General features: G+C 46.0%; 1 protein-coding gene across 4 annotated transcripts in view; it reads left to right on the top strand.

The window, feature by feature from the left end:
* PHACTR3 (phosphatase and actin regulator 3) overlaps positions 1–13,195 on the top strand; it is a 229,173-nt gene that overhangs the window by 208,651 nt on the left and 7,327 nt on the right. For all 4 annotated transcript variants that reach the window (XM_079979419.1, XM_079979417.1, XM_079979418.1 and 1 more), the window contains 2 exons: positions 4,328–4,383; positions 11,645–11,706. In XM_079979419.1, coding sequence (XP_079835545.1) covers positions 4,328–4,383; positions 11,645–11,706 — 118 coding nt within the window. The remainder of the gene's footprint in view (positions 1–4,327; positions 4,384–11,644; positions 11,707–13,195) is intronic.

The following is a 13,195-nucleotide window of genomic DNA, read 5'->3' as shown; positions in this document are numbered from 1 at the left end:
TCCGGCAGGAAGGTAAATGGTGTTTCCGTGAGCTGCTCTGGTTCGCAAGAAGCGGCTTAGTCATGCTGGCCACATGACACGGAAGCTGTACGCCGGCTCCCTTGGCCAGTAAAGCGAGATGAACGCCACAACCCCAGAGTCAGCCATGGCTGGACCTAATGGTCAGGGGTCCCTTTACCCTTTCTTTACCTTTACACATGTGCAAGCACTTGTGTGGAAGAGTATTTCATGTAGATTTTGTGTACCCTTGTACACAGAGTATACACTCAACAAATGTTACTTGTGTATGAGTGTATATCCCAACTATTTGTGTACACAGCTTGCACACTTGTTGAAGGCGACGTGTGGACTCCCCTCACTGTTAGCCCTAATCAGGACACAGGATAAGCTAAGGACAGTTGTTGTAGCAAGAGGTCACTCCTGTGCGTATGGAATACTTAAAAACAAAACAAAAAACCCACACATTTATGAATGAACACATTTGAAATTGATGTAGGTGAAGAGAAACCCTGACTCCCACCCACCCCGTCACTAGTCACTGCTGGATGTTGCAGGGATAAACATGCCTGTATGTATGAGGTTCAAGTGTATACCGATGAATCCATATGTATATACAGGCACAGAATCATAGAATTGGAAAGGATCACGAGTGTCATCTAGTCCAACCCCCTGCAATGCAGAAATCTTTCCCCCAATGTGGATCTCGAACCCTTGACCCTGAGATTAGGAATATTGTGCTCTACCAAGTGAGCCATTTTATCTGAAGATGAATCAGCCACTCTCTGCTCTTTGCTTGACTCTCATTTAATCTGGAGCAAATCTCCAATTCAGAATTCCTCCATGCTCACTCCTGTGCAATTAGGGTTCCCTATTCATTTTTCCCCAGAACTACCATCTTCCTCCACTGAAATGGAACAAGGCAGCCAGGTCAGACAGGGGCAAGAGTGGACTCACCCTAGCAAGAGCACCACAATAACCCCATTCAAATCCAAAAGGAATTTGGGGATTTGACTAGAGCCGCAGTACATCGGAAGAAAAACTTCACTCTGTCCTGAACAGTGTAATAGTATATAGCTCTCTTAACTCCACGGCAGACTGACATAGCCACAAGGTCTTTGTCCCAGACCCCAATCTGCCAAGTGGGGTAATAACACTGGTGTGCCTGAGAGGGTTGATCAAAGGTCAAGCTGCATGTAATGTTAAAGGCATGTGAGCGAGTGGCATGAAATATGTGGTCAGGGGTTAAATTGCTTTGAGATATTTTATAGGAAGCAATTCATAAATGGATATACATAGCACCCCTTCCCTGTGAGCTGTGCTTGCCCCCTACAGCTGATATTTAAAAAACACTCAGCATGCATATTAAACAATTGTGCAGTAAGTTAACAACTTATGCACATTTAACAGGTGTGATGTCAACCTTACTGGCTGGTGGAAAGCACACAATTTAAACACATGGAATAATAATAATAATATATTTGTACCCCGCTCATCTGGCTGGGTTTCTCCAGCCACTCTGGGTGGCTTCCAACAAAGATTAAAAATACATTAAAATGTCACACATTAAAAACTTCCCTCAACAGGGCTGCCTTCAGATGTCTTCTAAATGTCAGGGAGTTGTTTATCTCTTTGACATCTGATGGGAGGGCGTTCCACAGGGTGGGCGCCACTACCGAGAAGGCCCTCTGCCTGGTTCCCTGTAACTTGGCTTCTCGCAGTGAGGGAACTGCCAGAAGGCCCTCGGCGCTGGACCTCAGCATCCAGGCAGAATGATGGGGGTGGAGACGCTCCTTCAGGTATACTGGGCTAAGGCTGTATAGGGCTTTAAAGGTCAACACAAACACTTTGAATTGTGCTCAGAAATGTACTGGGAGCCAATGTAGGTCTTTCAAGACTGGTGTTATGTGGTCTCGGCGGCCGCTCCCAGTCACCAGTCTAGCTGCCGCATTCTGGATTAGTTGTAGTTTCCGGGTCACCTTCAAAGGTAGCCCCACGTAGAGCGCATTGCAGTAGTCCAAGCAGCAGATAACTAGAGCATGCACTACTCTGGCGAGACAGTCCACAGGCAGGTAGGGTCTCAGCCTGCGTACCAAGTGGAGCTGGTAGAGCTGGAAGGTGGAGGGCTTAAAAACCCTTGTTGTGCAGGGTTTTCCTGGCATGGAAAGAGCTTTTAAGCTGTCCGCCTTGCCGGCTGGACTCTGGGTTGCTCTCACGAGATCTTGCAGGACAGCCCTGCAAGATCTCGCAAGAGCAACCCAGAGCCCAGCCAGCAAGGCGATAACTCTAAAGCTCTCTGCCATCCCTTGGGAGGGCAAAGGGCAAAGGCTGCTCTGCTTACAAGTCCAGAGAGATAAGGATGCTCATGCAGGAATGGTTGGAATATACATGTTTTTACGCGCTGTTCCTGGAACAACCCCCAATCAAGACACAGTTGCACTGTACAGTTATACCTCATGCTGTATTTGCTTCAGGTTGAGCGTTTTCAGGTTGCATCCCGCGGAGACCAGGAAGTACTGGAAAGGGTTACTTCTGGGTTTCGCCGCTCGCACATGCACAGATGCTCAAAATGATGTCACGCGCATGCGCAGAAGTGGCGAATCATGACCCACGCAGATACGCAGACGTGGGTTGTGTTCTGCTCGTGTTGCGAACGGGGCTCCGGAACGGATCCTGTTTGCAACCAGAGATACCACTGTACATATTTAACATCTTGTGCAGTTTGGCCCTGAGTATATGGAAATTACTGAAATACATAAACTGTGTCGGTGACTAGTATCACAATATTGCTTTCTGTTCCTCTTTCTACTCCTTTCCTCCATCTAAACATTAACCCCGGATAATCTGAGGCATTGATAAAGTTACTTCTGTGATGCCACGAGGGATGAGCGGACTGTCAATTTTGGTTTCTCTCAGTTGGTCATGTTTCCAATCCTAAATTGAGTTCTCCACATGCCCCCTAAATCTGCACGTTATTTTCACTAATATATGCACTTTACCCAGTATCCACCCCCCCTCCTTTAAATGTACATATTACTTGCCTGGAGAACTGCATTACAAAATTCAGGGACGTGCCGATTTCAAAGGATGGCTGAGTTTTGGTTCTTGTGTTGTTTTGGAAAGTATAAACTGGGTGAGGTTAGCCTTTCAATGCAAACTCAAGTGAATTTCACCCCATCCCTAAATGCCTTCCGATACCATTTCCCTTTATTTATTCACTTAATCAGTGGTAGTGCTGCTTGCGGTCAGGGGTACCTTTTACCTTTACCTAGTGCTGCTTGCAAATGTATTTTTGACAGGAAGCCAAAAAAAAAAAAAAAAAAAAAGGCATGAGGGGGAGAGAGGAAAATATCAAAATATCGAATATATTTTTGCAAAGGAAACAGATGGGAGAAATATTTTTTTATCTTTTCATGAAATCCATGCACATGTCCTCACTCTCTGCTTTCCCTTTTCTGGATTTTGTATATTTATTTATTTTATTTCCGTGTTGGCGACACCCACAGGCTTGCGATTCGAAAGCCAGCCAATCTATAAATGCCTGCCTGGGTGCGGGGGCGGTCAATTATTCTGCAAGAGATTTCCAAGGCAGATATTAGCAAGCGTGCACCTTGGAGAGGGAAGTCTCATTTGGGATGCAGGATCTGAGACGGTCGTAGCTGGGATCATCTGATCTCGCAGAGTCAATCCCGAGACAGCTCTTGTAAAAGGGAGGGGGGAGAGGCACCCGGCTTTGAGTGGCTGCTTCGTCGTGATGCCTTAAAGAGAGAGAGAGAGAGAGAGAGAGAGCGCACTATTATATGCAGTCCGCTTGCAGGCTGCCTGTCACAGCTCTGATCAGGGAACCACCTGCACTCACAAGTCTCGCTGTTTTCTACCAACACTAAATGCTCTCAGGATGCATCGTTGCTGGTGCTAAGCAAAAGCGAAAAGGGAGTTCTTCTGGCTTTCGTAGAACCTTTCAGCAATTTCCAGCAGAAGTGCTTTCAGGATTCGGTTGCTTCTGAGAGCATCTCTGCGAGAGTTGTGGCATCCGCTGAGTGTTTCCACCGAGAACGAGCAAAGAAGAATATGTGTTAGTGGGACAAACCTTAGAGAAAAGGGGCGTCTGCTAGCAAGAGAACTTTTCTCTCTCAGGAAGCAGAAGCTGGCCTTTGGGATGGAAGAGGGGAAAGTCTCCAAGGGCAGCCAATCTCATGCCTTTGATTACGTCTCATGATCTGACAGGCCACAAGCCAACTCTCTGGGTCTCGGGACAAAGTGGACTTTGGCAAAACAAAAACAACAAACAGACAATGGTGCAAAACGTGATCTTGGTTTTCTTCCGCAGGCGACTGAGCCAAAGACCTGCTGTTGAGGAACTAGAAAGAAGAAATATTTTGAAACGTAAGTAATTGATTCCTTTTCTCTAAATGGTAAAATGTTGTTTCTGTTCTTAACACAGGGGAAAATAATTGTTCCCCATTGAGACAGGGTGGGCAGGCAAAGGCCTCTCCCCTTGCCTGGTTTGGATCTCTAGAAGGCTGCTGGACTGTTAACCAGTAGGATATTTGCTCTTCAAATGTAGATCTACTCATTTGGAATGTAGATGAGGATCACTGTTAAATAATGCATGGTTTGTGTGAACACAGCCATAAATCAGTAGTAGAAGATAGATATAATAATTCCAGAAGTGTCTTGGGATCTTCATATTGCTTGCTCTCACAACAGCCCTGTGAAGTACGCTGCAGTTGTTCCCATTTTACTAGTGGGAAACTGAGGCTGATAGATAAATCATTTGCCCAAGGGAAGCCACAGGATCTGTTGCAGACATTTGCAGCCATATTGCCTGATTTCAAAAATAATTTGTAGTGTCCTGTTTGAAATTTGTTAGAAAAATTGAATTTCTCCTCCTCCGACTCTGTGTAATCATGTCCTGGATTTAGTGGGGTTTTTTACGGGGGTGTTTTAACAAAGAAAATCCAAGTATACCCCAAACTGCAACTCATCACTTCTAAAAGGAAAAGCAAGGGGCATTCATGCGGACGAATGAGTTTTCTGGCGAGAGAATTGGTTCCGGAACACCCTGACCTTTCTATGTCAGCGCAAACTATGAATTAAAACCACAAAAAGCAAATTAGTGTATCATAATTGTGTATGTTCTGCAACATTGCCACTGAATTTCACCTGAAACAAAACCAGGGGCCAATTCAGGGAGCCCTGCTTGGCAAAATCGGTCAGAATATTTTTAAAAAATATTTATTTTAAAGAATCTGTACGATGTCAGTGAAATTTCACTGATAATTTCACTGAAGTGTCTGCACACCTCAGCAGTTTTGGTTATCACTGTAGAAAATGTTCACTATAGGAAATAGGGTTGCAAATAAGCAGATTTAAGGCATGTAGAGATTCATGCGTCACCCTACCCCTAAGGTCAAGGCTGGCATCATTTCCTTATCTTCCTGAGCTCAAGAAACAATGAGAGAGGTTGCAAATAATTTACAGATTTAAGACAGAGAGGATTAGGCTGCACTCCTGCACAGATGTGCTTGGGAGCAAATCCTATTCGGTCAGTTGGACTTTTGAGTATATTTGCATAGGATCTGGCCACTCATGACTTGTCTGAAGCCTGCTACTGGTTTCATGCAGAGGCTGGTTGGAATCCTGCCTCTGCCACTTACTTTCACCCACATTCTCCCATCTGCAAGATGAGGGTCACAACAGTGGCCCAACTTGAAGGTTTGTTGAAAGAAGAACTGCGCATGGAATGCTTTGAACGCACCAAAGTGCTCCAAAGTGATGTTATGGTCAAAATCTCTGGGTACATCCACTTAGGCATTAAGTCTGTCTCTGGTCTGTAAGCTACGCTGATCCGCAGATCCTCGCGCACAGCAATTCACTGTGCGCACACAACTTTGCGCATGGGCCTTGTCTCCTGCACATGTGGTTGTACTAATGGCGCTAGCTGCTAGGAGAAAAGTGGAGAAGGCAGCCTAGATTCACACCCAAAATGAAAGGTAGACACCAGCAGAGTTGACTATGACAACTTATCCAGTGGGAAACGTGGGCAAAGGTCTGCTCTGGCAAGGAGACCATATGTAGAACCCCAGGGATTGGAGCAAAATGCTCTCTCCAGTGCATTGCTCACTTTGTGTGTGTGTGTGTGTGTGTGTGCGTGCGTGCGTGCGTGCATGTGTGTGTGTGCAGGTGTGCACACAGAGAGATTGCATTCTGCAAAGCAATTTGTGCATTGCAGTCTGCTTCTGCACATAGGCTGCCCTTGCAGGGATCAGGGTGACTAGTTTTCACATTTTCTTCTCTCTCTTGATCTATTGAGATGAGCACAGGGTGAGAGGTGGAGGATGTGACTTGTACCAAAAGAAAGATAAGCAAAATGGAAGAGGAACATTAATGGGATGTCCTTTGCAGATATAGCAAGCCCATCCTCCTGGACTTCTGGATTTCCTCCCAAGGGAAATCTGGCGGCTAAATTGAATTTATTTTCCCTTTCAAAATCAAAGTTCCTGCTCCCATCAACCAGGAAGATGAGCCACCAGGCAGGTGGGCAAATGGGTGGCCTGGCTGACAACTGCAAATCAGGCGAGAGGGAAGCTGTTAAAGGAGCAAGTTCTAAGAAGGTATCAGATAGTGGGGTCAGGAGATGCCTCTGGTCTGATTTGATCGGCAGCATCTGATTATATTCTCATTTCAGGGGAGTGACTGCAGCTCAGTAGTAGGACACCTGCTTTGCATGCAAACAGTCAAAAGGGGCAAGTGATGAAAAAGAAACGCCTGAGTCTTTGGAGACCTGTTGTCTGTTGAGCTGACAGTACTCAGCTAGACGGACAAATGCTTAAGGCTTGGTAGACGGTCACTTCTGATTCTCCTATTCCAAGTTAGCTGTGTCCCACACAAGTTGCAGTGGGGAGCTATTGATTTTTGAGAGAGCAGGACCGGAGTATTTTCTTGTGCAAACAAATCAGCAATAATGGAGCTTTCACCGGCGAGCAGGGCTGGGCACGATGCTCCTTTGATGCACCAAATGCAAACCATTGGAGCCTTCAAGGCTCTTTTGAGCACTCGCACTGGTAGTCTTCTTGCGAGAGCTGTGCAAGGTGCTTCTCCATTAAACCCCACTCTCTGCCTTTATTTTGGACTGGTTCAGATATTTGCCATTTGTCACGTGGAGCAACCTGAACCTCTCCAGGGACATGGGACACTTTTGCTTACAGCTGCTGCGATATTTTCCATGAGTGCAGAGGGTACAAGATTGCCTGCAGCACTCATGCAAATCTCCACCGGGAAGTGGTGGCTGTAACTGGAGAGACCAGGAAAGGCTTCGCTTCTGCCACTGGAGAAAGGGGGGGGGACACACCTGCCCCCAACAACCTTCACAGAAACCCTCAAAATGTTCCAGGAGACTCCATCCTGCGCAACCATGCAATAAAAATACCTGGATGTGTTTTTTGAGGATCAGAGAGTCTTCTCTTGGTTTACAAGTGATTGTTGTGTGCAAGTGTTTTGCCTTGCAAGCTACTAATGAGCACATTTAGATTCTTCCCCCTCTAGGTTGCTTGAAAGACACTGGGACAATTTGCTCCTATTGTCATATGATATAAACCAGGCATAGCCAAGCAGGAGAGGTTCCCAATAGGTTTTGAACTACAACTCCCATCATCCCTGACCATTGGTTACACTGGCTGGAACTGATGGGAGTTGCAGTCTAAAACTTCTGAAGTCCACCATGTTTACTGCTCCTGACATAACAATTCTGCACTTAAAAAGAAGTTTCCCCACTAGGTCCCATTTTTTGTTCAACAGTGGCAACAGATCTTTTTCTTACTGCTACCTTTCTTCACATGAGTAGTTTAGGATTGTTTACATGGAGTCACTAGCACATATCCAGACTGACTTTATTGCTGCTCACAACGATTCCCAAGTCTTACTACACTACCAAGCTGGGATAACTTGCTACTATTGCCAAGCTGGGATAGCACAATTGGTAGAGCTTGAAGCTCCGGACTAATGTACTAAAGCTCTGGACTGGTATTTTGAATGGTGCACTCACTGTTCACGTGCACACAGAAAGACTTTTTTGTTGTTCTGTCCAGGTCCCAGCACAGAGTTGTTGCGTGAATGTTTCAGAATAATACCAGTAGTGTACATAGCGAGAGACATCGTAGCTATTATCCCTTTCATTGAGCCTAAACTAGGATACAAAAGATTCTTCTTTTGGAGGGTATGGGGGGATTATCTACTATTTGCTGTGACTTCTTTCAATGGAGAAACGTTCCCATTTATCATTGACGATCCATGCAGTGGTGCATATTTCACTTCATGGGACGTAAAAACAGAATAAAACACTGAAACACAAGCTCTAAACTCTAAAAACAATGAAACAATTTCATCAGATATAAAATTGACCTTCCACAATTGACTGGGAAATTCTTCTCAAGCAATATTGTCTTCAGCAGGCACCTAAACATTATCACGCTAGGTGCCTATCTGATTTGGGCTTGTCATTGATTCTAGAGAGCTGGAGCTGCAACACTAAAAACCCCCGTTTCTAGTACAGGCTAAGAAATAAGAATAGGGACATGCAAAACTGCGTTATGTTTGCCATCTCACCCAGGGTTATCTCCCCTGACTACAGCAGCTGTCTGTGACTGGGTCTTTCCCATCTCTTCCTACTGGAATGGACTGCCTGCAAACTTTGTGCTCTACCACTGAAGTCAAGTCCTCCCCAATTCCCTCTTTGAGGTCTCCACAAAACCCCTCTCAGCACCACCAGAAGAATCAGCCCTCCATTGGCTTGATGGATGATTGCTGTTGTGGCCAGTCAGCAGAGGATAGGCCACAACTGTCGGAATGACATCTGCAGTGATAGTTTCTTCTAACCCAAACATAGGTCCAAACATTCACAAAGAGTTCTCCGGTTCCTTTCTGCAAGCGACGTTCCTATTCAAGTGGTTTCTTCTTCCATCTGAATGTAACATGACTCGATCCAGGCTTACCCTGGCGATTGTTTCGGTGTTACGGCTAATTTAGAAACCTTGTCAAGGGAAAGGGTGTAAATTACACTCTTGTGTTTGGCACTGCATGGCTGGAGGAGTTTGTCTCATTAAGACGGACGGGCCTCAAGCCAGACACTTAATAATTAATGGATCAAAGGGTAGTCAAAGCCGACTGCCAGGCTGCTGTTACAGAGCCCATTCGCTTCCACTCCATTGTAGTCTAACATTACGATAATATAAATACCTGTCCTAATGCACCACCCAGTAACATTCCTCTTCCTAGCAAAGACCAGCTGGCAAACAACTGCTTGGTGTTGGGCAAGAACAGATGCACTTTGAGGGAGTTTACATTCAATTAGCCGGTCCAGACGAAATATGGATTCACAGCAGTGCTATTTTTCTAGAAAAAGAGGTGCCGGAACTCACCATGAATGCCTTCCTTGTTCTCTTAGAATGGGAGTGGAGCATACCTGAGAGGTGCCAGAACTGAGCTCAGGTGATTTCTAGCTGGGGGAAAAGCCCTGATTCATAGAATCATAGAATTGTAGAGTTGGAACGAACCATGGGAGTCATCAAATCCAACCTCCTTCAAATCTCTTTGCCCAACTGGGGGCTTGAACCCACAACCCCGAGATTAAGAATATCATGCTCTGCTGGCATTTCTGCTTCTCTGTGGCTGGATCCATTGCCACTCAACCAATGTCTGAGACGAAAATCTGCATGTTCCCACACCGTTGCCACCCTTCCTTGGGTGGGAATCTGCTTGATCTCGCAAGACACTTGATTTTATCAATCAGACGCCACCAAAGCCGTATGCGACTTTGTACCCCGTGGAGACCCCAGTAAAGCAGATGTGAAAGACAGGGCCAACCCCTCATCTGAAGCATCATGTCACTTTGCATCCTTTCCAGTGCTTAACTTGAGCCAGGGGTGCCTCCCGGGGCTTTTTTTCACTTGCTTGGACATTGATACGGCACATGCCTTTGAGCATGTGCAGAGTGTATTTCCCTCGGGGCAACCAGTCACCCTCTGTGCACGTAGGATTAGCAGGCAGGGGTGTGATTTCCTAACCCTCTCCTTTCCTATCACTTCCCACATCCAAAATGGAGCACAGATTCTTTCTCTTGGAAAGCTTTTTGTGCATTTTCTGATTTATATATATTTTTGACAGGTAACAACAGATCTGGCTAAATTAATTGTAATAGGAACGGGTGTGCTAACGATGCCCTAAAGGTATCTTGCAATCATTTTGTAACATTGCCCCCCTCCCCTCCCGCCCGTATTGTGTTACACACAAACCTACCACTGCAGCCACCTAAGCAGAAATCAACAACACTGCTTGAGATTCTCACAATTCGATCTTTAAGATCTAGCCTAAGCTGCTTTTTCATGTGACTGCAAAGATTTCTGACTCTCTGGTTACAACGTGTGTGCTTGCAGCTACTATCCTTCCATAAATAGCTCCATGTGGTTGCTTCTTTTCAAAGTGTTCAGTCAATGGCATAAATAGAGAACTGGAGTCTAAAAATACCATCCTCGCGCTGTGCCCCCCCCCCCCCCCAGCAAGCAGCATCTTCAATGCTTATTGAAGGATGCAAAATCATTCCTCTGATTTAATGCAGAGAATGCCCCCTTCTCCAGCAGGTTGAGGTTATCATGTGCAAATCAGGATTCCCCACAATTCAGTAATCTCCCTTTACCTTCTTCTTTTCTCCCCTTTTCTGGGAAAAAAACGGTTAGAGACCTTTCCCGTAGGTTCCCTGTTCCTTACAGGTCACGGGCGCACGTCTTAATTTAGCAACAGACAGCCCTTGAAATAGAATCGGAGGATGGAGAGAGAGAGAGAGGGAGAGAGAGAGAGATCCATTAAGTCATATCCCAAGGCTGAGGATATATTCCACACAATGCTACAGCAGCCGTTCCTATTTTTAGCACCAGCGTGTAGGAGTTATCGCAACTTGAATACTAATCGTTTACGGTGTGCACGAGCGAAACAGGCGGGGGGGTAGAAGAGAGCATCACTCTGGGAAAATAAAATAATAATTTAAGAAAAGAGATCAGGCTAGCCAGCCAGCCAGCCAGCCAGCCGGCTGCCCCTCCCTCCGCATGGAATATTAAAGGATCTATAATAAGATTGGCACAAGCAGAATATTAGAAGGCAAAGGAATGCGTGGGAGTTGATTGCTGGCTATTGTTATAAATTAATCAACAAAATTACGGGAGCCTGGCAGAGTTTAGAGTACAAGGAACGTGTGTTCCCTGAAGCAGGGCTGCTATACAATGTTCCAGCTCGTAAGGGCAGCACGGATGACTCAGACAGAGATGTGGCATTGCAAAGCGATCATTTAGACTTCTAAAAAGTCCATCGATTTCCCCCTCCGAAAACACTCCTCGTTGTGCTAACCGGGGGACGGGATTGGCTGCTTCGTGTTTGCCGAAGCCCGCTTTCAGTGGCTGCCAGGGGAAGGGCTTGGCACTGGCATCTGTGTAACCCTGCCGCGAAGGAGTGGGATGCTTTTGGCAGGGCATCAGGCAAGGTGGACTGTGTGGTGAGCTGAGAGAGAGAGAGAGAGGGGCAAAGAGGGACGGAGGAAGAGCAGCAGCGCAGCTGGTCTTGATGAGGAAAGTCATCTCTCTCTTCATCTTTCCTGCAGAAAGGAATGACCAAACAGAACAAGAAGAAAGGAGAGAGATCAAGCAGAGGCTGACGAGAAAGGTAAGGTGTGTCCCCCCTCCTTCCCTCGAATATTCCCTGTCTTGGTCCTATGTTTCGCACGTGGTTGGTGACAAGGTCCTACTGTAGCCAAGCGGGAGAATAACAAATGGCAACAGGGACTCAGGCTGTTGTCTGAGCAACTGAAGCCTGCATAAGGGTGAGGGCACACCTGCAAACAGAGTCCTAACCCCCAGGTAGCTTCTGATGGAATCGTAATCGCAGGACAGGTTGGTCATGACTAACCCTCATTTCAGGGCTTGTCTGCAGTTGCACCTGTCCCATGCCTAGAAAGCCTGTGTCGAGAGGTTTTCCCAGTCCTCTTGCATCAATAAGAAGAAATCTGGAACTGTCATTTGCGCCAATTGAGCACTAAAGAGCAGTTTTCACCAGGGGGAATCAACAGGGCAAGAGGAAGAGTGGATAAGTCCTCAGTTGGGTTGGGTCATCTCTAACTTTGGCTGGATGATGCCCTGTGACTTGTGTGTACTTTTAAACAGGTTAGGCAGGCATCAGAAGGAATGATGCCTTGGTTGGTTGGTCTACAGGTGGGCCATAGCTTCAATGTTCCACAGGTTCTTGAACCACGTGAACCCCATTTGTGGGGCGACAACAAAGCATTGTCTTGCAGCTGGGGAACTACCACAGACCTCAGGTGAGCTGCAGGCAAGGATTTGCTCTTGCACGGGTTGCAATCCAACAGGTGCTGGCCCTTGCAGTGCCCCCTCCTCTGTCATAATGGAGATTCGCATGGGAGCAGCCCTTGGCAAATCATGTGTATGATAAGCAAAGTCATCAAGTTGAAGGAAGCAAATTCTGCACTCAGCTAATTGGTGACCATTTGCTTTCACACTTCACTTTTTGCTACCAAAGCAGTTTTATTTACATACATATGAAGACACAGACACACACCCTGTGGCGAGAAACCCACAGTAAACTGGCTCTCTTCATGGTAGCAGGTGTACATTCCTGTATGATGTCCCTCAGTGCAAAGCTTTTTGTGCTTATATGTTGCTGACCTCTCCGTCTACATCACCAAGGGTAGCTATCTGCATTTATATCCTGCTTTACCGCTCTAAAAATGGAGTTGCTCCAAGAAGCCAACGTGCCGAAAGGACAACAATCCATTATTAGAACACAATTGCCAGACTAAAAGCAGCATCAAGATGACAAACAGCCCAAAGTAACAATCAATAAATTAAAGAACAGAGAGAAATGTTTACAGGGAAATGTCTATGGTTGCCAGCAGAACAAGACAAGAGAGAAAGATAGCTAAACTTCTTTACAAAGCGCTGAATCCTTGTGTTGGGAGTGCAGACAAACCGCTGTGGAGTTCAGGAAAGAGTCTGCAGAATTTAGCTTGTGCTTTATAAAAAATATGTACTACAAGTTCAGCTTTATGTCGAGTTGTAGGTTTCTGGTAACTGGATATTTATAACCCCCTTTGTGCCAGCAAGCAGAATTACCAGCATAAGGATAATTCTCAGAAAGA

Source organism: Podarcis cretensis (assembly GCF_951804945.1).
Source record: "Podarcis cretensis genome assembly, chromosome: 6".
Classification (NCBI taxonomy): Eukaryota; Metazoa; Chordata; class Lepidosauria; order Squamata; family Lacertidae; genus Podarcis; species Podarcis cretensis.
Note: the sequence above shows the minus strand (reverse complement) of the source record. Positions and strands in the feature narration are given on the sequence as shown.